General features: G+C 43.5%; 2 protein-coding genes across 12 annotated transcripts in view; one reads left to right on the top strand and one right to left on the bottom strand.

Annotated features, from left to right (window-relative positions):
- The window catches only part of LOC147103481 (nuclear receptor coactivator 7), a 432,740-nt gene that overhangs the window by 212,350 nt on the left and 194,551 nt on the right, over positions 1–25,839 (top strand). The window lies entirely within an intron of this gene.
- Positions 1–25,839, bottom strand: part of LOC147103482 (protein phosphatase EYA3-like) — a 93,000-nt gene that overhangs the window by 56,160 nt on the left and 11,001 nt on the right. For 3 of the 5 annotated variants that reach the window (XM_085963098.1, XM_085963099.1, XM_085963096.1), the window contains exons 2-3: positions 25,571–25,712; positions 3,823–3,934 (exon numbers count right to left, since the gene is read on the bottom strand). In XM_085963098.1, coding sequence (XP_085819224.1) covers positions 3,823–3,934; positions 25,571–25,599 — 141 coding nt within the window. In that variant the 5' untranslated portion in view covers positions 25,600–25,712. Of the gene's footprint in view, positions 1–3,822; positions 3,935–17,600; positions 17,765–25,570; positions 25,713–25,839 lie in introns of those variants that run through there. The other 2 variants (XM_085963097.1, XM_085963100.1) reach the window with 2 other exon arrangements.

Here is a 25,839-nt window from a genome sequence, read left to right as displayed (position 1 = left end):
CATGCACAGCACATGCGGGGAAAACCGTCATTTCCTGTCCTCTGAACGAAGGGGTTCAGAGGCAGAACGCGTGCGACTGCACAGGCAGCGCGTGCGCAGTAAAATTCGCCAGTTTCATTCATGCTTTCAGTGAGGTTAAGTCCTTACAACTTACACATGAAAAAAGCATGAGTACAGTTGCTCCAGAGGCTGCGGAGGAAGAAGATATATTTTATCGTGGAGCTTCTGAAAGGCAATATTTTTGTTTGGGAAAGGGAGGAAAGTTATTTTTTGTTTGGGAAAGGGAGGAAAGTTATTTTAAGAAATGCTGAGGTAAGTTTTAAAAGTTTATTTTTGTTTTTTAAAACGGGTTTTCAGTACTGTAGGTAGAAGGAGCAATTGTGGCTATGTGAATTGAATTTGCTGTGTTTATTAAATGTGAAAATGACGCCAACATTTTTAAGAAAGAAACTTTTCATCAGTAATATATTCTTTTAAGTAATTATGTATGTATGTCTGTATATATTCCTTTGCGTATATGTATGTATATATTCCTTTACTTATGTGTATGAATGTATGTTTTAAATTATGACTTTCAGAGAAAGTAACTTATTGGAAAATCATAATTAAATACATACATTCATACACATAAGTAAAGGAATATATACATATACGTAAAGGAATATATACGGACATACATACATAATTACTTAAAAGAATATATTACTGATGAACAGTTTCTTTCTTAAAAATGTTGGAAATGTTACATTACTCATTTTAGAACAGTCATTTTCACATTTAATAAACACAGCAAATTTAATTCACACAGTCACAATTGCTCCTTCTACCTACATTACTGAAAACCCGATATAAAAAAAAAAATTTAACTTTAAAACTTACCTCATCATTTCTTAAAATAACTTTCCTCCCTTTCCCAAACAAAAATGCCTTTCAGAAGCTCCACGATAAAATATATCTTCCTCCGCAGCCTCTGGAGCAACTTTACACATGCTTTTTTCATGTGTAAGTTGTAAGGACTTAACCTCACTGAATCCATGAATGAAATCGACGAAGTTCACTGCGCACGCGCTGCCTGTGCAGTCGCACGCGCTGTGCCTCTGAACCCCTTCGTTCAGAGGACAGGAAATGCCGGTTTTCCCCGCATGCGCTGTGCATGCTGAAAACCGGCATTTCCTCCGGCCAGACGCGCGAGTACCCCGACCGTACTCACGCGTTTGGAACGTAATTACTGGGCCTTTGTGTTCCTTAAAAGTTAGAGGACCATGGTGTTGGAGGGGCAGGGAACGGGGCATTGAGAGTTCCTGATACAATAATCATAGAATCATAGAATGGTTACAGCACGGAAGGAGGCCATTCAGCCCGTCGAGCCCATGCCGGCTCTCTGTAACAGCACTTCAGCTAGTCCCACTCCCCTGCAAATTTTTTTCCTTCAGGTACTTATCCAACTCCTTTTTGAAAGCCACGATTGAATCTGCCTCCACCACCCTTTCAGGCAGTGCATCCCAGATCCTAACCCCTTTTCCTCATGTCGCCTTTGGTTCTTCTGTCAATCACCTTAAGTCTGTGCCCTCTGGTTCTCGACCCTTCTGCCAATGGGAACAGTTTCTCTCTATCTACTCTGTCCAGACCACTCATGATTTTGAACACTTCTATCAAATCTCTTCTCAATCTTCTCTGCTCCAAAGAGAACAACCCCAGCTTCTCCAGTCTATCCACATAACTGAAGTCCCTCATCCCTGGAATCATTCTCGTAAATCTTTTCTGCACCCTCTCTAAGGCCTTCACATCCTTCCTAAAGTGCGGTGCCCAGAATTGGACACAATACTCCAGTTGAGGCCAAACCAGTGTTTTATAAAGGTTCATCATAACTTCTACACTTTTGTACTCTATACCTCTATTCATGAAGCCCAGGATCCTGTAAGCTTTTTTAACTGCTTTCTCAACCTGCCCTGCCATCTTCAATGATTTGTGCACACATACCCCCAGGTCTCTCTGTTCATGCACCCGCTTTAGGATTGTACCCTTTATTAGTTTATATTTCCTCTCTTCATACTTTCTACCAAAATGTATCACTTCGCACTTTTCTCCGCTAAATTTCATCCGCCACGTGTCCGCCCTCATGCATGGGATCTAGATGCAGCAGGCTTGAAAAGCCCAATTGCATTTCCTTGTTTTTCCACTTACTGAGAATTTATTCTGTAATCAGTTAACTATATTCTACAAAACATCAGCTCAGCCAATGTTAAGAGTAATGTGTGCAAGACATTAAAGCCATAAGAAAGCACATACTGTAGATCCACCAGGATAATGCCAGGGATGCAAAACTATAATTATGGAGGAGAGATTTGAGCTACTGAGAGTATTTCCACTGGGGCAATGATTTAAATGAAGGTTTTTAAAATTACGAAGTGCTTTGGTGGAGGGGGAGGTCAATGACAGAAGTCATCAATATAAAAACTGTCACTAATTGATCACAAAGAGGTTAGGAGAAATTTCTATACGCGGAGGGTCGTTGCAGCAGGAAATGTTTAGCCAAAGAGCAGAGGTTAGGCAGAGACCATTGCATATTAAGGGAAAATTGGCTAAATATTTGAAGGAGAGGAAGATACAGGACTATTGGGAGAACACTAATGCAGGGTAATTAGTTTTGGATTACTCTAGCAAAAAGCCAGCACAGACACGATGGGTTTAATGGCCTCCTTCTGTGCTGTAAACATATATGGTTCTATATCCTGCAGGGCAAAATGTGGAGGTGGTGAGGGGGGGGGGGGGGGGGGCAGGGGTGCTGGGATGAATGCAAGAATATTTAGAAACATGTTGAAAAGATGGTCAGAGGAGCAGAGAGGAACCTGGAAATGAGCATAACGGCATACAAAACACACCAATTAAAATATTTCCCCAGTACTGGAACAGGAGGAGGGCAGGCACAGAATTTATGAGAAACCCAAAAGGGAGAACTGGGTTGAAACAGAAGATGAACAGAGTTAGTAAACTAAATAATGACATCCTCAAATATTCACCAGGGAGGATATAATCAATATACCCCCTCCCAAATAACAATAATTCAAGTAATATTAACAACTTTGACAAACAAGGCGGAGGTCTTCAGACAGGCTCAAAATTAGAAATCCCTACAGATGGATGGTACGAAGAGAAAATGAGTAAGGTTTGCGAGATGGCAGTTTTTAAAAAGGAGTTTAAAACAGTGGAGGTCTCATTAGATCAGAAACAAGGTAGAAAGCAGAGGCAACTTGTTAGGGACGCAATAGCAGGGTGAGGGCAAATGCAGAGCAGAGCTCCAGCGATTGATGTTGTGGCCACTATTTCTATTAATGATTTCTATTCAGAAACTTAACATTGGTCAAATTTACAGACATTACTGAACTGAGAGGGGACAAATTAAATCAGTGGAGGCAGTCAAGAACCAGTACAGTAAAATGATTTAGGTAAACATACAAGTGGACAAAACAGTGACTGGTAGAATTTAATACAAATTAACGACATTAAGTATGCCATGAATTGTGTTGAAACAGCAACAGGTGAAGTTCCAATATGTCTGTGGTTATTAGTCGGCGGGGCGAGAGAAAGCGAGTGAGGGGCACCAGGCAGAGCGAGGGAAGCAAGGAACATTTATAGAGCATATTCAATTCTGAAATAGAACTAAAATTACATGAAATTGCCTGCCCAACACTAGCATGCAAGATCGGACCATGGTCAAATAAAATACAAACTGTCTCACTGCAAATCTAGGTTTAACAAAACACAATAAAAATCCAGTCAAATAAAGGCTTTAGTCAGAACTAAGCAACATATGACACTTACAGGCCGCTCCTGTGAGTCCTGTGGATCATCCATTGAAGTCGAGGGTCTGTGGTCCTCTCCCCTTCGCAGACACAGGACAATGATGCCGCTTCGTCTTCGAAAGCTATAATGTCTGTCAAAAAGTTTTCACAGCCTTATATACTCTCATGACAAAAGGTTATCTGATATGAAATATTGCCAAACTGCTGATTTATTATTTCAAACTCAGTGACGTGAGGTCTGATCTACAGCAAAGCCCATCATTAACTGAAGAGTGTGAAAATATTAAGTGCAGCTTTACGGTTAAGTCTGGACAGATCAATTAGCTGGATGTAAAGCCTGACATGTTCCATAAACAAGGACACCATGTGAAATAATCAGGACAACAGCCACGTGTAACTGCTATTCTAGGGATGAACTCAATTTTTTTCCCCCCAGATTTGAGGTATGTTCACATGATTTGCCACTGTTCATCTAGTCAATAAGCAAGCTGACATCCAACAAGTAAAACAAAACGGGAAAACTACTCTTTTGAATACACGTGAGCTGCGAATAAGGTGGACAAAAGACAACTAAAAAGTGAATCTGCATTGTAAGCAAATACAGTACTGCAAATCCACCATGGGAGGTAGGACAAAAACAGTGTAACGTATAAATTGGTTCATTTCAAAACTGTGTGCAGAGAATCTCCATCAAACATTGACCCAGAAAACCACCTCCCTAACTTCTGGGAAACAATGCCAGCTATTCAAATGAAAAAGTACCATAATTGCAGAAAAGTGTCATCATTATTTTTGTATGCTAATAATGTGCAAAAAAGCCAATATTTACAGAAAACTTCAGAAATCCGTTGACGGACAGAATTTTGACGACATAAAGAGGCCCTGGAATTCCCCTTGCAGTCCTTGAAAACCCAACATGCAAATAATGAGGGGTTTGGGCAGGGAGGAAGGACAGTTACTTGCATCTTAAGGAGGTTTTGTAAAATGGTAAGCAATAGTATTGCAAATATTAAAAATGGAAGCCCTGTAATGTTCAGAATGAATAATAATGTCATATTGTTCCCTTGCGTCATACAGTATATGGATTCAAGTTATAGTGAAACCTGTATAAATGGACACTCCCAAAACATAGAAACATAGACATAGAAGATAGGAGTAGGCCATTCGGCCCCTCGAGCCTGTTGCACCATTTAATGAGATCATGGCTGATCATCCAAATTCAGTACCTTGTCCCTGTTTTCTCCCCATATCCCTTGATCCCTTTAGCTTTAAGAAATATATCTAACTCCTTCTTGAATATATTTAATAATGAATTGGCCTCAATTGCCTTGTGTGGTAAAGAATTCCACAGGTTCACCACTCTCTGGGTGAAGAAATTCCTCCTCATCTCAGTCCTAAATGGCTTACCCCTTATCCTTAGACTGTGACCCCTGGTTCTGGACTCCCCCACCATTGGGAACATCCTTCCTGCATTTAACCTGTCTAGTCCTGTTAGAATTTTATAAGTTTCAATGAGATCCTCTCTCATTCTTCTAAACTCTAGTGAATACAAGCCCAATCGACCCAATCTCTCCTCATACGTCTTTCCTGCCATCCCAGGTATCAGTCTGGTGAATCGTCACTGCACTCCCTCAACGGCAAGAACATCCTTCCTCGGATAAGGTGACCAAAACTGCACACAATACTCAAGGTGTGGTCTCACCGAGGCCCTGTACAACTGCAGCAAGACATCCTTGCTCCTGTACTCGAATCCTCTCGCTATGAAGGCCAACATACCATTTGCCTTCTTAACCACCTGCTGCACCTGCATGCTTACCTTCAGCGACTGGTGCACAAGGACACCCAGGTCTCGTTGCACTTCCCTTTTTCCCCAATCTATTGCCATTCAGATAATAATCTGTCTTCCTGTTTTTGCCACCAAAGTGGATAACCTCGCATTTATCCACATTATACTGCATTTAGGATTTTGCCCAATCACCCAACTTGTCCAAATCATACTGGAGTTTCTCTGCATCCTCCTCACAGCACATTTGCCCACCCAGCTTTGTGACATCTGCAAACTTGGAGATATTACATCTAGTTCCCTCGTCTAGATCATTAATATATATTGTGAATAGCTGGGGTCCTAGCACCGATCCCTGCGGTACCCCACTAGTCACTGCCTGCCACTTGGAAAAAGACCCATATATTCCAATTCTTTGCTTCCTGTCTGCCAACCAGTTCTCTATCCAAGTCAGTACCTTACCCCCAGTTCCACGTGCTTTAACTTTGCACACTAATCTCTTATGTGGGACCTTATCGAAAGCCTTCTGAAAGTCCAAAAATTGGACACTTAGAGACCCACTTAACTTGCACTGTAAAATATACAAGAGGTACTTAAACCACAGACACTCGCAAATTACGCACTATGGAGAGTCTTCAATGGGTATGTAAAAAGGAAAAGATTAGCGAAAGTAAATGTGGGTCTCTTTCAGGCTGAGACAGGAGAAATTATAATGACGAATAAGGAAATGGCAGAGAAATTAAATAAATACTTTGTGTCTGTCTTCACAGAAGACTCAAAAAACTTCACAGAAATACTGAAGTTCTAAGCGAGAATGAAGAACTGAAAGAAATTAGTATTAGTTAAAAAGTAAACATAGAAACATAGTACTGGAGAAATTAATGGGACTGAAAGCCAATAAATCCCCTGGACCTGATGGCCTACATCCTAGGGTTTTGAAAGAGGTGGCTATAGAGATAGTGGATGCATTGATTGCCATTTTCCAAAATTCCATAGATACTAGAACGGTTCCCGTGGATTGGAAGGTAGCAAATGTAACCCCACTATTTAAGAAAGGAGGGAAGAGAGAAAACGGGGAACTACAGACCAGTTAGCCTGACATCAGTAGTATGGAAAATGATAGAATCTATTATTAAGGACGTGGTAACAGGGCACTTAGAAAATAATAATAGGATTGGGCAAAGTCAACACGGATTTATGAAAGGGAAATCGTGTCTGACAAATTTGTTAGAATTTTTTGAGATTGTAACTAGCAGAACAGATAAGGGGGAAACCAGTGGATGTGGTGCATTTGGATTTTCAGAAGTCATTCGATAAGGTGCCACACAAGAGGTTATTAAACAAAATTAGGGCTCATGGTGTTGGTGGTAATATACTAGCATGGAGTGAGGATTGGTTAACGGACAGAAAACAGAATAGGAATAAACGGGTCATTTTCAGGTTGGCAGGTTGTAACTAGTGGGGTACCGCAAGGATCAGTGCTTGGGCCTCAGCTACTCACAATCTACATCAATGATTTGGATGAGGGGACGAAATGCAATATATCCAAGTTTACTGATACAAAGTTGAGTGGGAATGTAAGTTGCGAGGAGGATGCAAGGAGGTTTCAAGGGGATATAGACAGGCTAAGTGAGTGGGAAAGAACATGGCAAATGGAATATAATGTGGAGAAATGTGAAGTTCTCCACTTTGGTAGGAAAAATAGAAAAGCAGAGTATTTTTTAAATGGCGAGAGACTGGGAAATGTTGGTGTTCAGAGGGACCTGGGTGTCCTTGTACACGAATCACTGAAAGTTAACATGCAGTTACAGCAAGCAATTAGGAAAGCAAATGGTATGTTGGCCTTTATTACAAGAGGATTTGAGTATAAGAGTAAAGACGTCTTACTGCATTGGAATACTCTCCACTTGCCTGGATGAGTGCAGCTCCAACAACACAAGAAGCTCGACACCATCCAGGACAAAGCAACCCACTTGATTGGCACCCTATCCACCATCTTAAACATTCACTCGCTCCACACAGCGTACCGTGGCTGCTGTGTGTACCATCTACAAGATGCACTGCAGCAACGCGCCAAGGCTTCTTCGGCAGCACCTCCCAAACCCACGATCTCTTCCACCTAGAAGGGCAAGGGCAGCAAGCACATGGGAACATCACCACCTCCAAGTTCCCCTCCAAGTCACACACCATCCTGACTTGGAAGTAGATCGCCAATCCTTCATCGTCGCTGGGTCAAAATCCTGGAACTCCCTCCCTAACAGCACTGTGGGAGCACCTTCACCACACGGACTGCAGCGGTTCAAGAAGGCAACGGCAATTAGGGATGGGCAATAAATGCTGGCCTTGCCAGCGACGCCCACATCCTATAAGCGAATAAAACAATTTTTTTTTAAATTATATCGGGCCCTGGTGAGACCACACCTGGAGTACTGTGGACAGTTTTGGTCTCCTTACCTAAGGAAGGATATACTTGCCATAGAGGGAGTGCAACAAAGGTTCACCAGGCTGGTTCCTGGGATGGGGGGATTGTCCTATGGGGAGAGATATGTTAGACTAGGCCTTTATTCTCTAGAATTTAGAAGAATGAGAGGTGATCTCATTGAACATACAAAATTATTACAGGGTTTGACAGGGAGGATGTTTCCCCTGGCTGGGGAGTCTAGAACCAGGGGTCACAGTCTCAGTCCTAAATGGCCGACCCTTTATTCGGAGATGAGAAGGAATTTCTTCACTCAGAGGGTGGTGAATCTTTGGAATTCTCTACCCCAGAGGACTGTGGAGGCTCAGTCATTGAGTATATTTAAGATAGAGAGCGACAGATTTTTGAATATTAAGGGAATCAAGGGATATGGGGATAGTACAGGAAACATAGAAGATAGGAGCAGGAGTAGGCCATTCGGCCCCTCGAGCCTGCTCCATCATTTAATGAGATCATGGCTGATCATCCAAACTCAGTACCCTGTCCCGGCTTTCTCCCCATATCCCTTGATCCCTTTAGCCTTAAGGTGGAGATGAGGTAGAAGATCAGCCATGATCTTATTGAATGGCAGAGCAGGTTCGAAGGGCCAAATAGCCTACTTCTGCTCCTATTTCTTATGTACCAAGCCCTTTTACAACTTAAAACACAGGACACAGCCTGTTGCAAAGCTGCTGTATCTGGAACCTTCACTGGGTCAAGAGCACTGGCGATTCCCCTTGCAGCTTGCTTGCTTTCTGCCCCCAAATTCCCATGAGGTCAGTATATGCCAGTCAGCGCATGGCGGCAGCAGGTTGTGAAAGAAATGGGGAGCTCTTTACCCAGCATCCCTAGCAGCAGAGACACCGCTTGCACAGCTCTATCCCAGGGGTAGTGTGGTTTCTCTGCCGCTATGGATGCTGGGTAAAGAGCCCCCAATTCTGAAAATTTTTACGGCACATACAATGGCCATTTTGAAAATAAGGACACCTGCAAAAAAGACAGCTGATGCCAGTACCCAAAGTAGCTGTCCAACATTCACTATCTAGCGCACTTGAGCAAGAAACCAGCGACTACCTGGTGTATGCAGAATTCAATATGGAGTCAACAACTTCACAAGAGCAGGAGGGAAGAGAAGAATATTGGTGAAAAATGATGAGGGGGTGGTGGTGGGTGGGGGAAGAGAATGATCCCCAAGATCTTAAAACACTTTAGCATTCATTTGCTTCTGATGTAACATATGCTATCTAGAGGTATTAGAAAAGATGATGGGACTGTAATAATAAATTGCATCAAACTCAATGCTTTCATTCCTATTGGTAACAATGGAAATTACATTAGTCCACCAGACCCCCATAATTACTGGCCAGGCAGGACTTTCAAATAGGCATTCACTGCTTCTTTTATTTTCAATAGGATAGGCCATACAAGATTAAAAATAGAAATAGGAGCAGGAGAAGGCCATACCTTCCCTCGAGTCTGCTCTGCCATTCAATAAGATCATGGCTGATCTTCTACCTCAATTCCACTTTCCCGCCCTATCCCCATAAGAATCCATGATTACTAATGCCCCAACCAGCTGTGATGTGATGAAATACTTCAAAGCACACAAATACGATCTGGTGTGTGCTTCCAACTAGCTCTCCCAAAGACTCCATTGTTAATGCACTGTTCAATGTGGTATGCAGCCAAATGCAGAGCATAAAAGTCTTGGGTTTAACCTCTGGTCTGCACGGAGTTAGCTGACCTCAATCAGGATAGTGGTAGAAAATTCACCATTAAGGCTAGGGAGGGAAATAGGTGGATTTCCAAGTGGGCCACATAAAGCTGACTCAGTTTCAAAGTTTCATAGTTTGCCATGTCATCATGTGCCCACCGAGAGCAGGAGCAGCAGTATAAAGAGTGCCAAGAGCAGGAGCAGCGGGACAAAGAGCGCCGAGAGCGGAAGGAGCGTAATTGGTGGGAGCACAGCGAGAGCAAGCAGTCCCGAGCGGCAGCAACTCAGAGGCAGTTTTTGAAAAAGTGGCGTCAGAGTAAAAAAGTGATGTCAGCACAAGGGAAGGAGCTGATTGGAGAGTAGTTGGTGAGTGTATTTTTTTTTTAAGCTTATAAGTTTATTTCTGCTAAGCCTATTAAATAGAGGGAAAGAGCTGATTGGTGAGTAGCTGGGGAGTGTTTTTTGTTAAGTTTAAAGTTTATTTCTGCTGGGTTAGTTCTTAGTCTATTAAATAGAGGCATGGCAGGGCAGCTCAGTCCAGTGGAGTGTACATCCTGTGCCATGTGGGAAATCCTGGACGCTTCGCATAGCCTGGACGACCACATGTGCGGGCAGTGTCGCCAGCTACAGCAACTCAAGCTCCGGGTTTCGGAGCTTGAGCGGCGGCTGAAGTCACTGCGGTGCATCCGCAAAGCTGAGAGTTACATGGATAGCACGTTTCTAGAGGTGGTCACCACGCAGCTCAAGAGTATGCAGGCAGAGAGGGAATGGGTGACTGCCAGACAAGAGAGGACCACCAGGCAGGTAGTGCAGGAGTCCACGGAGTGCATAGAAACATAGAAGATAGGAGCAGGAGGTCGTCATTCGGCCCCTCGAGCCTGTTCCGCCATTTAATGAGATCATGGCTGATCATCCAAATTCAGTACCCTGTCCCTGCTTTCTCCCCATATCCCTTGATCCCTTTAGCCTTAAGAAATATATCTAACTCCTTCTTGAATATATTTAATGAATTGGCCTCAACTGCCTTCTGTGGTAGAAAATTCCACAGGTTCACCACTCTCTGGGTGAAGAAATTCCTCCTCACCTCAGTCCTAAATGGCTTACCCCTTATCCTTAGACTGGGACCCCTGGTTCTGGACTCCCCCGCCATTGGGAACATTCTTCCTGCATCTAGTCCCGTTAGAATTTTACAAGTTTCAATGAAAAATCTCGCTTTCCAACCAGTATTCTGTAGGGTGATGCTTCCTCTGGGGAGTGCAGCCAGAGTCAAGTCCACGGCACCATGGGTGGCTCAGCTGCACGGGGGGGGGGAGGAAAAAGAGTAGACGAGCAATAGTGGTAGGGGATTCAACAGTTAGGGGAGCAGACAGGCGCTTCTGCAACCGTAAGATGCGACTCCAGAATGGTATTTTGCCTCCCTGGTGCCAGGGTCAAGGATGTCACTGAGCGGCTGCAGGACACTCTGAAGGGGGAGGATGAACAGCCAGAGGTCGTTGTCCATAGCGGTACCAACGACATAGGCAGAAAGAGGGATGAGGTCCTGCAGGCAGAGTTTAGGGAGCTAGGAGAGAGATTAAAAAGCAGGACCTCAAAGGTAGCAATCTCCGGATTACTCCCGGTGCCACGTGCGAGTGAATACAGTAATAGGAGGATAGAACAGTTGAATATGTGGCTGGAGAGATGGTGCAGGAGGGAGGGTTTTAGATTTCTGAGGCATTGAGACCATTTCTGGGGAAGGTGGGACCTATACATGCCAGACTGGTTACACCTCAACAGAGCCGGGACCAATATTCTCGTGGGGCGATTTGCTAGTGCTGTTGGGGAGGGTTTAAACTAGCTTGGCAGGGGGATGGGCACCAGCATATAGGAGTAAAATAGAGGAAGAAGGTGCATAAAACAGTGAGTGTGTTGGATATTACTAGAGAAGAAATTAGTACTAGAGGCGGAAGTAATACCACATTAGATAGGAGCAGAGTATAAGAAAGTCTACGAAAAATTCAAAAATCAGTTTAGAATGCAAGTGCATAAATGCACAAAGCATGGTGAATAAGGTTGGTGAGCGACAAGCACAATTAGCCAAGTGGCAATATCAAGGTGTTCGGAAAAGATAGGTGGGGTGGCACTGCTGATTAAGGAAGACATTGTCGTGTTGGAAAGGGAGGATGTTCTTGAGGGGACAAGGACAGAATCCGTTTGGTTAGAGTTGAGGAGCAAAAAGGGTATGATCACGCTGTTGGGGATATTCTATAGGCCTCCGAATAGTGAGGGGGAGGTAGAGGAGCAAATCGGCAGGTAAATCGCAGAGATATGCAAGAGCGATAGAGTGGCGATACTGGGGGACTTTAATTCTCCAAATATCGATTGGGATAATGCTAGGGTAAAGGGAAAAAAGAGGGGGAAGGATTTCTGAAATGTGCTCAGGCGAATTTCCTTGACCAATATGTTCTTGGCCCAACTAGGAAGGAGGCATTGCTGGATCTGGTGCTGGGGAGTGAGGTGGGCCAGGTCGACCAAGTGTCGGTGGGAGAACACTTGGGTATGAGTGATCATAGAAACACAGAAGATAGGAGCAGGAGTAGGCCATTCGGCCCATCGAGCCAGCTCCGCCATTCAATGAGATCATGGCTGATCATCCAAACTCAGTACCCTGTCCCTGCCTTCTCCCTATACCTTGATCCCTTTAGCCTTAAGAAACAGATCTAACTCCTTCTTGAATATATTTAATGAATTGGCCTCAACTGCCTTCTGTGGTAGAGAATTCCACAGGTTCACCACTCTCTGGGTGAAGAAATTCCTCATCTCAGTCCTAAATGGCTTACCCCTTATCTTTAGACGGTGACCCCTGGTTCTGGACTCCCCCGCCATGGGGAACATCCTTCCTGCATCTAGTCCTGTTAGAATTTTATATGTTTCAATGAGATCCCCTGTCATTCTCTAAACTCCAGCGAGTATAAGCCCAATCGACCCAATCTCTCCTCATACGTCATTCCTGCCATCCCAGGTATCAATCTGGTGAATCTTCACTGCACTCCCTCCATGGCAAAAACATCCTTCCGCAGATAAGGCGACCAAAACTGCACACAATACTCAAGGTGTGGTCTCACCAAGCCCCTGTACAACCGCAGCAAGACAGCCTTGTTCCTGTACACTAATCCTCTCACTACGAAGGCCAACATACCATTTGCCATCTTAACCGCCTGCTGCACCTGCATGCTTACCTTCAGCGACCGGTGCACAAGGACACCCAGGTCTCGTTGCACTTCCCCTTTTCCCAATCTATTGCCGTTCAGATAATAGAAACATAGAAGATAGGAGCAGGAGTAGGCCATTCGGCCCTTCGAGCCTACTCTGCCATTCATGGCTGATCATCCAAATTCAGTACCCTGTCCCTGCCTTCTCCCCATATCCCTTGATCCCTTTAGCCTCAAGAAATATATCCAACACTTTCTTGAATATATTTAATGAACTGGCCTCCACCGCCCTCTGTGGCAGAGAATTCCACAGGTTCACCACTCTCTGGGTGAAGAAATTCCTCCTCATTTCAGTCCTAAATGGCTTACCCCTTATCCTTAGACTATGACCCCTGGTTCTGGACTCCCCGGCCATCAGAAACATCCTTTCTGCATCTAGTCTGTCCAGACCTGACAGAATTTTATTGGTTTCGATGAGATCCCCTCTCAATCTTCTAAACTCCAGTGAGTATAAGCCCAATTGACACAATCTCTCCTCGTACGTCATTCCTGCCATCCCAGGTATCAACCTGGTGAATCTTCGCTGCACTCCCTCCATGGCAAGAACGTTCTTCCTCAGGTAAGGTGACCAAAACTGCACACAATACTCAAGGTGCGGTCTCACCAAGGCCCTGTACAACTGCAGCAAGACATCCTTGTTCTTGTACTCGAACCCTCTTGCTACGAAGGCCAACATACCATTTGCCTTCTTAACCGCCTGCTGCACCTGCATGCTTACCTTCAGCGACTGGTGCACAAGAACACCCAGGTTTCTTTGCACTTCCCCTTCTCCCAATCTATTGCCATTCAAATAATAATCTGCCTTCCTGTTTTTGCCACCAAAGTGGATAACCTCACATTTATCCACATTATACTGCATTTGCCATGTTTTTGCCCAATCACCCAACCTGTCCAAATCGTACTGGAGTTTCATGACCTCCTCCTCACAGCATACCCTCCCACCCAGCTTTGTGTCGTCTGCAAATTTGGAGATATTACATCCAATTCCCTCGTCCAGATCATTAATATATATTGTGAACAGTTGGGGTCCTAGGACCGGATCCTTGCGGTACCCCACGAGTCACTGCCTGCCACTCGGAAGACGACCCGTTTATTCCATAAATTTGCCTTCCTGTTTTTGCCACCAAAGTGGATAACCTCGCATTTATCCACATTATACTGCATCTGCTATGCATCTGCCCAATCACCCAACCTGTTCAAATCATACTCCTTTCCTCGGCATCCACCTCACAGCACACACGACCACCCAGCTTTGTATCGTCTGCAAACTTGGGGATATTACATCTAGTTCCCTCGTCTAGATCATTAATATATATTGTGAATAGCTGGGGTCCTAGCACCGATCCCTGCCTGCCACTCAGAAAAAGACCCGTTTATTCCAACTCTTTGCTTCCTGTCTGCCAACCAGTTCTCTATCCAAGTCAGTACCTTGCCCCCAATCCCTTGTGCTTTAACTTTACACACTAATCTCTTATGCGGGACCTTATCGAAAGCCTTATGAAAGTCCAAATACACCACATCCCCTGGTTCTCCCTTATCTATTCTACCAGTTACATCCTCAAAAAATTCCAGTAATTAGTCAAGCACGATTTCCCTTTTGTAAATCCATGTTGACTTTGTCCGATCCTGTCACTGTTTTCCAAGTGCTCTGCTATTACATCTTTTATAATGGACTCTAGCATGTTCCCCATTACCGACGTCAGGCTTACAGGCTTATAATTCTCCGATTTCTCTCTACCACCTTTTTGAATAGTGGGGTTACATTAGCTACCCTCCAATCCATGGGAACTGTTCCAAAGTCTATAGAATTTTGGAAGATGACCAGCAATGCATCTACTATTTCTAGGACCACTTACTTAAGTACCCTAGGATGTAGATGATCAGGCCCTGGGGATTTATCCCGTCAATTTCCCTACAAATACTGATTTCATTCAGTTCCTCCCTCTCATTAGACCCTATGTTCCCCGACATCTCTGGGAGGTTATTTGTGTCCTCCTTTGTGAAGACAGAACCAAAGTATGTATTTAATTGGTCTGCCATTTCTTTGTTCCCCATTATAAATTCCCCTGATTCTGACTGCAAGGGACCTACACTTGACTTCACCAATCTTTTTCTCTTCACATATCTATAGAAGCTTTAACAGTCAGTTTTTATGTTCCCTTTCCACCATCTACAAGGCACAAGTAAGGAGTGTGATGAAATACTCTCCACTTGCCTGGAAGAGTGCAGCTCCAACAACACTCAAGAAGCTCAACACCATCCAGGACAAAGCACCCCATCCACCACCTTAAACATTCACTCCCTCCACCACCGGCACACCGTGGCTGCAGTGTGTACCATCTACAAGATGCACTGCAGCAACTCGCCAAGGCTTCATCAGCAGCACCTCCCAAACCCGCGACCTCTTCCACCTCGAAGGACAAGGGCAGCAGGCGCATGGGACCACTACTACCTCCAAGTTCCCCTCCAAGTCACACACCATCCTGACTTAGAAGTATATCGCCAATCCTTCATCGTCGCTGGGTCAAATTCCTGGAACTCCCTATCTAACAGCACTGTGGGAGCACCTTCACCACACGGACTGCAGCGGTTCAAGAAGGTAGCTCACCACCACCTTCTCAAGGGCAATTAGGGATGGGTAATAAATGCTGGCCTTGCCAGCGACACCCACATCCCATAAAAACGAATTTAAAAAAATGCTAATTCCAAGCAAACTGCACTATTGTCTCACTGGCCCATATTGTTTAGGATTCATTACTTAAAAGGGCTCATGCCAGCGTGAACTCAAACCCTCGCAAAATAGTGACATACAATTGAGTTATAAAGTTATTTTTACGCAGAGTTGTCATGATCTGGAATACACTGCCTAAAAGGGTTGTGGAAGCAAATTTAATAATAACTTTCAAAAGGGAATCTGATAAATACTTGAAAAGGAAACATTTGCAGAGCTGTGTGGAAAGAGCAGGGGAATAGGATTAGCTCTTTCAAAGAGAGGGCACAAGCACGATGGGCTGAGTGGCCTCCTTCTGTGCTGTATCAAGTGTCAGCTGTGGCTCAGTTGGTAGCACACTTGCCTCTGAGTCACAAGGTCGTGGGTTCAAGTCCCACTCCCACTCCAGGGACTTGAGCGCATAAAGCTAGGCTGACTCTCCAATGCAGTGCTGAGGGAGTGCTGCACTGTCGGAGGTGCTGTCTTTCGGATGAGACGTTAAACCGAGGCCCCATCTGCTCTCTCAGGTGGACGTAAAAGATCCCATGGCACTATTTCGAAGAGGAGCAGGGGAGTTATCCCCAGTGCCCTGGCCAACACTTATCCCTCAACCAACATAATAAAAACAGATTATCTGGTCATTATCACATTGCTATTTGTGGGACCTTGCTGTGCACAAATTGGCTGCTGCGTTTCCCACATTACAACAGTGACTCCACTTCAAAAGTACTTAATTCGCTGTAAAGCACTTTGGGATGTCCGGTGGTCGGAAAGGCGCTATATAAATGCAAGTCTTTCTTTCTATCATTCTATTCATCATGACCGTTTTCAAATTCATCTATGGAAGGAGCACTTCTGCATTAAATTTTTTCCAACACTAATTATAATATATTTGTTACTGGAGTTAACATAAAACATTTTGCATGTTTCACACACACATTTACTTCTCTGCACACAGGTGTTTGACTCTTGACCCACCATTTCCAAAGAGCTAACCTCACCACATTTAATGCTTCAAAGAAAATTAATACACCAAAACAATAGTGAACTAGCATTTACATTTTTTTAAATGCGCACGCACGCACACTCACACGTGTTAAAAATACACTGGTGTTGGTTTGCATTTGCCTGCAAGTGGCTAACTGGAAACACCTGACAACTGGCAGAATCCACGCACTCAAGTACTCAAAGAAATTGGGTTATGGTTACTGTAGTGATAATCCTCTGTTTTGCTAGTATAAAAGCAGAGTATGAACAGATTCATCACAATGGTTTTCAAACTGATCTATGGAAGGAGCATTTACGTTTTACAATACTAGAATCCGTTACTTGAATTAACGCAGAATGTTCTGTGTACATTAGAAACGTTTGCTTCTCTGTACAGAGCTGCTGTGTATAACACAAACTAAAAGCCATCAAAAACTCAACATTATCTACTGGTCTATACTGTTTGATTGCTAAACAGGTTGCAGTGAAACAGAGGTAATGGACAGAGAAAAACCCAGAAATACTCAGCAATATACATTCCAATTTGCTTTCTGAATGTAAATACAGCTCCCCTGACAACTGGGTGAGTTTCTCTCATGAACACGTAAGCCAGTGTACTATGAAGGGGGTGGGGGTGGGCAAGAGAGGGGTGGGCGAAAAAGTGGCAGACGGAAAACATTGTGCAGCAACACCACCTTTACTGCCATAGAAAGAACAAGCATGTACCAATACAGAATTAAAGCGCATAGGAATACATAACACTTTCTGATCCCATCATTGTGCTTTATTCCTTGCAAAAAAGGATATTGCAAGCCCACCATCATTTCAGTGTCAGGAACGGTTTTAGAAAACCATACAATTTCTAAATTATTTTTTAAAGTAAAGTAAACCCACTTCATAAAACATTGGTCCAGAATTTGCTGAAGCTGGGCATCTTGCAGCGTACTCCGTTCATTAGCCTTGTCCCTCCACCCTTCAGCTCAATTTCATTTTGCCCTCAAAGTAGCTGGAAGTGCAAGCTGGTAACAAGTGTGGCAAGGGTAAAGGGGCATCTGGGACCTTGTTGGCCAACAGTACCTACAGCCTATCTCCTTAACCAATGAGATGTAAGGATTGGGAAATAGAGGTAGGATAAAGGAGGAGGTTGAATTAGTGTCAAATCAGATACAGAAAGAGAAATAAAAAGGGTAAGAAGGATGGGTTTAAGAGGGAGAGAAAAAAGACAAAAGAAAAAAAATTGTAAAAATTTTAAATTTGACATTTAAAAAAAATCTACAACAATTCACTACATGCATGAATGAGACTCCACACTACATTGTTCACTTTCTGGGCCAGAGAGGTTGACTGGCAGTCATTAACAATGATCACGTCATTAAAGGTGTACTTGCGCTATTAATTACTAGACTGTTTTATAAATATATTAAGAGTAAGAGGATAACTAAAGAAAGGGTAGGGCCTATTAGAGATCATGAGGGTAATGTGCGTGTGGAGGCGGGAGATGTCGGTAGGGTTCTTTATGAATACTTTGCATCTGTTTTCACAAAGAGGAGGGGCGAAGTAGATATTGCTCAGGGGGGAGGAGTGTGAAATATTAGATGAAATAAACATAGCAGCTTTAAAAGTGGATAAATCCCCAGGCCCGGATGAAATGTATCCCAGGCTGTTAAGCGAAGCAAAAGAGGAAATAGCAGAGGCCTTGACCATAATTTTTCAATCCTCTCTGGCTTCAGGTGTGGTGCTGGAGGACAGTTAACGTGGTACCCTTGTTTAAAAAGGGGGAAAAGGATAGACCGAGTAATTACAGGCCAGTCAGCCTAACCTCAGTGGTGGGAAAATTATTGGAAAGAATTCTGAAGGATAGGATAAATCTTCATTTAGAAAGGCACAGCTTTGTGTCGTCTGCAAACTTGGAGATATTACATCCAGTTCCCTCGTCCAGATCATTAATATATATTGTGAATAGCTGGGGTCCTAGCACCGATCCCTGCGGTACCCCATTAGTCACTGCCTGCCACTTGGAAAAAGACCCGTTTATTCCAACTCTTTGCTTTCTGTCTGCCAACCAGTTCTCTATCCAAGTCAATACCTTGCCCCCAATCCCATAAAAACATAAGAACATAAGAAATAGGAGCAGGAGTAGGCAAATCGGCCCCTCGAGCCTGCTCCGCCATTCAATAAGATCATGGCTGATCTGATCCTAACCGCCAATCTACTATCACAGAACCATCTCCTGAATCTAACAGAATTAGACACACGAAATAGGAGCAGGATCAGGCTACACGGCCCCTGGGCCCGCTCCGCTACCCACAGGGCCATGACCGATCCGAACCTAGACTCATGTCCAAATTCCTGCCCACTCCCCGTAACCCTTAATTCCCTTTACTTCTAGGAAACTGTCTATTTCTGTTTTAAATTTATGTAATGATGTAGCTTCTACAGCTTTTTGGGGCAGCATATTCCATGGACCTACCACCCTCTGAGTGAAGTAGTTCCTCCTCATCTCAGTTTTGAAAGAGCAGCCCCTTATTCTAAGACTATGCCCACTAGTTCTAGTTTCACCCATCATCGGGAACATCCTCCCCGCCTCCACCCGATCCAACCCCTTCACAATCTTATATGTTTCAATAAGATCGCCTCTCATTCTTCTGAACTCCAATGAGTAGAGTCCCAATCTACTCAACCTCTCCTCATATGTCCATCCCCTCATCCCCGGGATTAACCGAGTGAACCTTCTTTGTACTGACTCGAGAGCAAGTATGTCCTTTCTTAAGTATGGACACCAAAACTGTATGCAGTATTCCAGGTGCGGTCTCACCAATACCTTGTACAACTGAAGCAATACCTCCCTATTTTTATATTGTATCCCCCTAGCAATGAAAGCCAACATTCCATTGGCCTTCTTAATCACTTGCTGCACCTGCATACTAACCTTTTGAGTTTCGTGCACCAGGACCCCCAGATCCCTTTGTACTTCAGTACTTTCCAGTTTCTTGCCATTAAGATAATAACTTGCTCTACGATTTTTCCTGCCAAAGTGCATAACCTCACACTTTCCAGTATTGTATTCCATCTGCCAAATCTCTGCCCACTTACTTAGCCTGTCTATGTCCCCTTGCAGGTTTTTTATGTCCTCCTCACTCACTACTTTCCCTCCCATCTTAGTATCATCTGCAAACTTTGATATGTTACACTCGGTCCCCTCCTCCAAATCGTTAATATAGATTGTAAAGAGTTGGGGACCCAGCACTGACCCCTGCGGAACACCACTAGTTACTGACTGCCAGTCTGAGAATGAACCATTTATCCCAACTCTCTGCCTTCTGTTAGATAGCCAATCCTCTATCCATGCCAGAATATTACCCCCAATCCCGTGAATTTTTATCTTAAGCAATAATCTTTTGTGTGGCACCTTGTCAAATGCCTTTTGGAAGTCTAAATACATTACGTCCACTGGTTCCCCTTTATCCACCCTATATGTTACTTCCTCAAAGAACTCCAGCAAATTTGTCAAACATGACTTCCCCTTCATAAAACCATGCTGACTTTGTCCTATTAAATTATGATTGTCCAAATGTCCTGTTACTGTCTCCTTAATAATGGACTCTAAAATTTTACCTACCACAGATGTTAGGCTAACCGGTCTATAGTTTCCAGCCTTCTGTCTACTGCCCTTCTTAAATAAGAGTGTTACATTAGCAGTTTTCCAGTCTGCCGGGACCTTTGCTGAGTCCAGGGAGTTTTGGAAAATTATTACCAATGCATCCACAATCCCTACCGCTACTTCCCTCAAGACCCTAGGATGTAAGCCATCCGGTCCAGGTGATTTATCTGCCTTGAGTCCCATTATTTTACCGAGTACCACTTCCTTAGTGATTTTGATCGTGTTTAGCTCCTCCCCCCCTATAGCCCACTGTTTGTCCAGTGTTGGGATATTCTTAGTGTCCTCTACTGTAAAGACTGATACAAAATAGTCATTCAGTGTTTTTGCCATCTCCATATTTCCCACCATTAATTTCCCGGTCTCATCCTCTAAGGGACCAACATTTACTTTAGCCACCCTTTTTCTTTTTATATAACTATAAAAACTCTTACTATCTGTTTTTATATTTTTTGCTAATTTACTTTCATAATCTATCTTCCCTTTCTTAATTAATCTTTTTGTTATTTTTTGCTGTCTTTTAAAGTTTTCCCAATCCTCTATCCTCCCTCTAGATTTGGCTACCTTATATGCCCTTGTTTTTAGTCGAATACTATCCTTAATTTCTTTACTTAGCCACGGATGGCTGTCTTTTCTTTTACACCCTTTTCTTCTCAGTGGAATATATATTTTTTGGAAGTTGTAAAATAACTCCTTAAATGTACACCACTGATCATGTATCGTCTTATCCTTTAATCTATTTTCCCAATCCACTCTACTCAATTCCGCTCTCATACCTTCATAGTCTCCTTTATTCAAGCTTAGCACGCTTGTTTGAGATCCAACCTTCTCACCCTCTAATTGAATATGGAATTCAACCATGTTATGGTCACTCATTCCAAGGGGATCCTTTACTAGGACATTTTTAATGAATCCTGTCTCGTTACACAGGACCAGATCTAAGGTTGCTTGCCCCCTGGTAGGTTCAGTTACATACTGCTCAAGAAACCCATCCCTAATACACTCAATGAACTCATCCTCAAGGCAGCCCTGCCCAATTTGATTTGTCCAATTAATGAGTGTTAAAATCCCCCATAATTATAGATGTTCCCTTATTACAAGCCTCAACTATTTCCTGATTGATACTCCGTCCAACAGAGTTGCAACTGTTCGGAGGCCTATAGACTACGCGCACTAGTGTTTTTTTCCCCTTATTATTCCTTATCTCCACCCAAACTGTTCCATTATCCTGATCTTTTGACGCAATATCATTTCTCTGTATTACAGTGATTCCTTCCTTTATTAACATAGCCACCCCACCTGCCCTTCCTTCCTGCCTGTCCTTCCTGATCGTTAAATAACCTGGTATGTTTAATTCCCAGGCATTGTCACCCTGCAGCCATGTTTCTGTAATGGCCACAAGATCATACCCATATGTAGTTATTTGTGCCATTAACTTGTCTATTTTGTTACGAATGCTACGTGCATTCAGATAGAGAACTTTCAAATATGTTTTGTGACACTTAGTTCCTGCTTTTGCCCTTTTTATTACTTTACCTTTTACTCCATACCTTCTGCCCCTTCCTGACACACTCTGGTTTTTAATTTCCCCACTGCTACCTAAGTCTATGACCTTCTCTGTTGTCATTTTTATTATTTGCTCTCTAGGAACCTCCCCCCACTAGTTAGTTTAAAGCCCTCTCTACAACCCTAGTTATATGATCCGCCAGGACTTTAGCCCCAGCACCGGCCAAGTGAAGCCCGTCCCAACGGAACAGCTCCCTCCTGCCCCAGTACTGGTGCCAGTGTCCCAGGAAGCAAAACCCATTTCTCCCACACCAGTCTTTGAGCCACGCATTTAACTCTCTAATTTTATTTGTCCTAGCCAAATTCGCTCGTGGCTCAGGTAATAATCCAGAGATTATTACCTTGAGGTTCTGTCTTTTAATTTGACCCCTAGCTGCTCATACTCCTTTAACAGAACCGGCTTCCTAGTCCTATCTATGTCGTTTGTACCAACATGGACCACGACAACTGGATCCACCCCCTCCCACTGCAAGTTTCTTTGCAGCCCAGAGGAGATGTCCTTAACCCTGGCACCGGGTAGGCAACACAGCCTACAGGACTCTTGCTCTCGGCTGCAGAGAACTCTATCTATCCCCCTAATAATACTATCCCCTACCACTACAACATTTCTATTTACTCCCCCCTCTTGAATGGCCCCCCGTTCCACGGTGCTGTGGCCAGGTTGCTCATCCTCCCTGCAGTCCCTGCTCCTGTCCCCACAGCGAGTAAGAACCTCGAACCTGTTGGACAAGAGCAAGGGCTGCGGCTCCTCCAACACTACCTCCTGGATCCCCGTACCTGCCTCACTCGTAGTCACACCGTCCTGTCCCTGAGCATGGGCTACATCTGAATTAATTAACTCCATGTGCCTTAATTTTACACGCTAATCTCTTATGCAGGACCTTATCGAAAGCCTTTTGAAAATCAAAATACACCACATCCACTGGTTCTCCCTTATCTATTTTACCAGTTACATCCTCAAAAAATTCCAGTAGATTAGTCAAGCACGATTTACCTTTTGCAAAGCCATGTTGACTTTGTCCGACCCGGTCACTTTTTTCCAAGTGCTCTGCTATTACATCCTTTATAATGGACTCTAGCATTTTCCCCACTACCGATGTCAGGCTTAGCGGTTTTCTCTCTACCACCCTTTTTGAACAGTGGGGTAACATTAGCTACCCGCCAATCCATGGGTACTGTTCCAGAGTCTATCGAATTTTGGACGATGACCAGCAATGCATCTATTATTTCTAGGGCCACTTCCTTAAGTACCCTAGGATGTAGATTATCAGGCCCTGGGGATTTATCGGCCCTCAATCCCGTCAATTTCCCTAACACCATTTCCCTACAAATACTGATTTCTATCAGTTCCTCCCTTTCATTAGACCCTATGTTCCCCGACATCTTTGGGAGGTTATTTGTGTCCTCCTTTCTGAAGACAGAACCAAAGTATGTATTTAATTGGTCTGCCATTTCTTTGTTCCCCATTATAAATTCCCCCGATTCTGACTGCAAGGGACCTACGCTTGACTTCACCAATCTTTTTCTCTTCACATATCTATAAAAGCTTTTACAGTCAGTTTTTATGTTCCCTGCAAGCTTACTCTATTTTCCCCCTCTTAATTAATCCCTTTGTCCCCCTTTGTTGGATCCTAAACTGCTCCCAATCCTCAGGTTTCTGCTTTTTCTGGCCAATTTATATGTCCTCTCCTTGGATCTTATACTATCCCTAATTTCCCTTGTTAGCCATGGTTGAGTCACCTTTTTTGTTTTATTTTTATGCCAAACTGGGATGAACAAATTCTGTAGGACACTGAGAAGTGTAGAGGAACAAAGGGACCTTGGAGTGCATGTTCACAGATCCCTGAAGGTGGCAGGCCAGGTAGATAAGGTGGTTAAGAAGGCATACGGAATGCTTGCCTTAATTAGCCGTGGCATAGAATACAAGAGCAGGGGGGTTATGCTTCAACTGTATAAAACACTAGTTAGGCCTCAGCTAGAGTACTGCGTGCAGTTCTGGTCACCACATTACAGGAAAGATGTGATTTCACTAGAGAGGGTACAGAGAAGATTTACAAGGATGTTGCCGGGAGTAGAGAATCTTAGCTATGAGGAAAGACTGGATAGGCTGGGTCTGTTTTCCTTGGAACAGAGGAGGCTGAGGGGAGACCTTATTGAGGTGTATGAAATTATGAGGGGCATAGATAAAGTGGATAGAAAGGACCTATTTCCCTTAGCAGAGGGGTCAAAAACCAGGGGGCACAGATTTAGTAATTGGTGAAAGGTTTAAGAGGGGAATTTGAGGGGAAATTTCTTCACCCAGAGGGTGGGGGGGGGGGGGGGGGGGGGGTCTGGAACTCACTGCCTGAAAGGATGATCGAGGCAGGAACCCTAACCACATTTAAAAAGTACTTGGATGTGCACTTGGGATGCTGTAACCTGCAGGGCTACGGACCAAGAGCTGGGAAGTGAGATTAGGCTGGATAGCTCTTTGTTGGCTGGTGCGGACACGATGGGCCGAAATGGCCTCCTTCCGTGTTGTAACTTTCTATGAAGGCTTTCTGTGGTGAGTTTAATGGGTAATTAATGTGCAAATGCAACAACTTCATGAAGCTAACAGGGAGGTTAAGTGAGAGATGCTGTTTTATGAAGCTAATGGCGGAGCGGCGCAAATCGTCCAGCAACCTATGGAGATTCGCAATTCACAGGTTATCTCTTCCTCGCCACAAGTTGCTGGCTGATTTGCGCATTAATAACAACGTGCATCCTTCATGTCATTTTTTCAGAAAATTCTGGGCCATTACAAGCTGTAAACTATAAATTGTCACAGAACTCGAGTAACCTGCTGTCTGTGATGACAAACACTGTTCAGATCACCAGATCAATCATATTACTTCCTACATTAATATTTAAAAGCTTCAGAACACAAGATATTAGAACGGAATCAATTTCACAAGCACAGATCCAGAAACAAAACTCTGACTGATATTTTCAACCCTAGCCGAGCAACACCGAGACCACATTATCCACCCTAGCTGAGGTCAGATAGCTCAAAGATAGAACATAGAATCATCCAGATAGTTATGGTTCAATACCACAACAGACAATACATTTATCTATTAAGGCACTGATAAGCGCAGGACAGAGGTGCTTTAATTTTTCCTGCAGTGTCCACTCCCTAAATGCATAGACATTTATATTTTTCTAATGAAAAAAATCTGTAATTTTTTTTTTTTGTTGCTTATTCTGATTACCATACAGCAGACTGTCATTAAATTTGCACTAGTAAATCTAGCCAAAAATCAGCAAAATGTTGAAGTTTAAAAAAAAGAAATTCTTTCGAATCAATTATGAACAAAACAGAATGCACAAAACCACCAGTTTTTACATAATAAACCAGTTATATCAAAACTGTTGGACCTCTGACAGGCACCCAAGAATGATGATTTTATTTTGTTTAAACCACAGATCTCAATGTATATTCTCATCATATAAATCAATCTGTTAGGAAAGCCTACTTTGAGTGAAATAACCTCAAATCCCTTAATTTACCTATCGTATGTTTCCTGGGGACGGTTGATCACTTTTCACCTCTTGAGCTGTTAATACTATCAAATAAGTGTTTTTACATTGAAGAAAAAGCAATGAGTCAATCCTGTACCTGGTTAGCTGCAGGAAGCAGCCATTCATCCACTGTGCCTGCACATCATGGCTCCTGATCAAGAGTTAATACAAGGAAGTACACTCTATAAAGTGATAACCTGCACACTCTTGTATTGCAATCACTTCGGAATCGGTGTGGCCTTAACAAAACAATCATAAAATATACAAGTTTAGCCAAACTCTGCCTCATCGCTAACCTTATAGTGCATACAGATCTGCCTCATCACTATCCTTAAATTCACCCTAAGGGACCACTGGCAAATCCTT

Source organism: Somniosus microcephalus, chromosome 20, assembly GCF_052327205.1.
Source record: "Somniosus microcephalus isolate GS21.2 chromosome 20, FLI_Smic_1.0, whole genome shotgun sequence".
NCBI classification, from domain to species: domain Eukaryota; kingdom Metazoa; phylum Chordata; class Chondrichthyes; order Squaliformes; family Somniosidae; genus Somniosus; species Somniosus microcephalus.
This window is presented reverse-complemented; position numbering and strand designations above follow the sequence as displayed.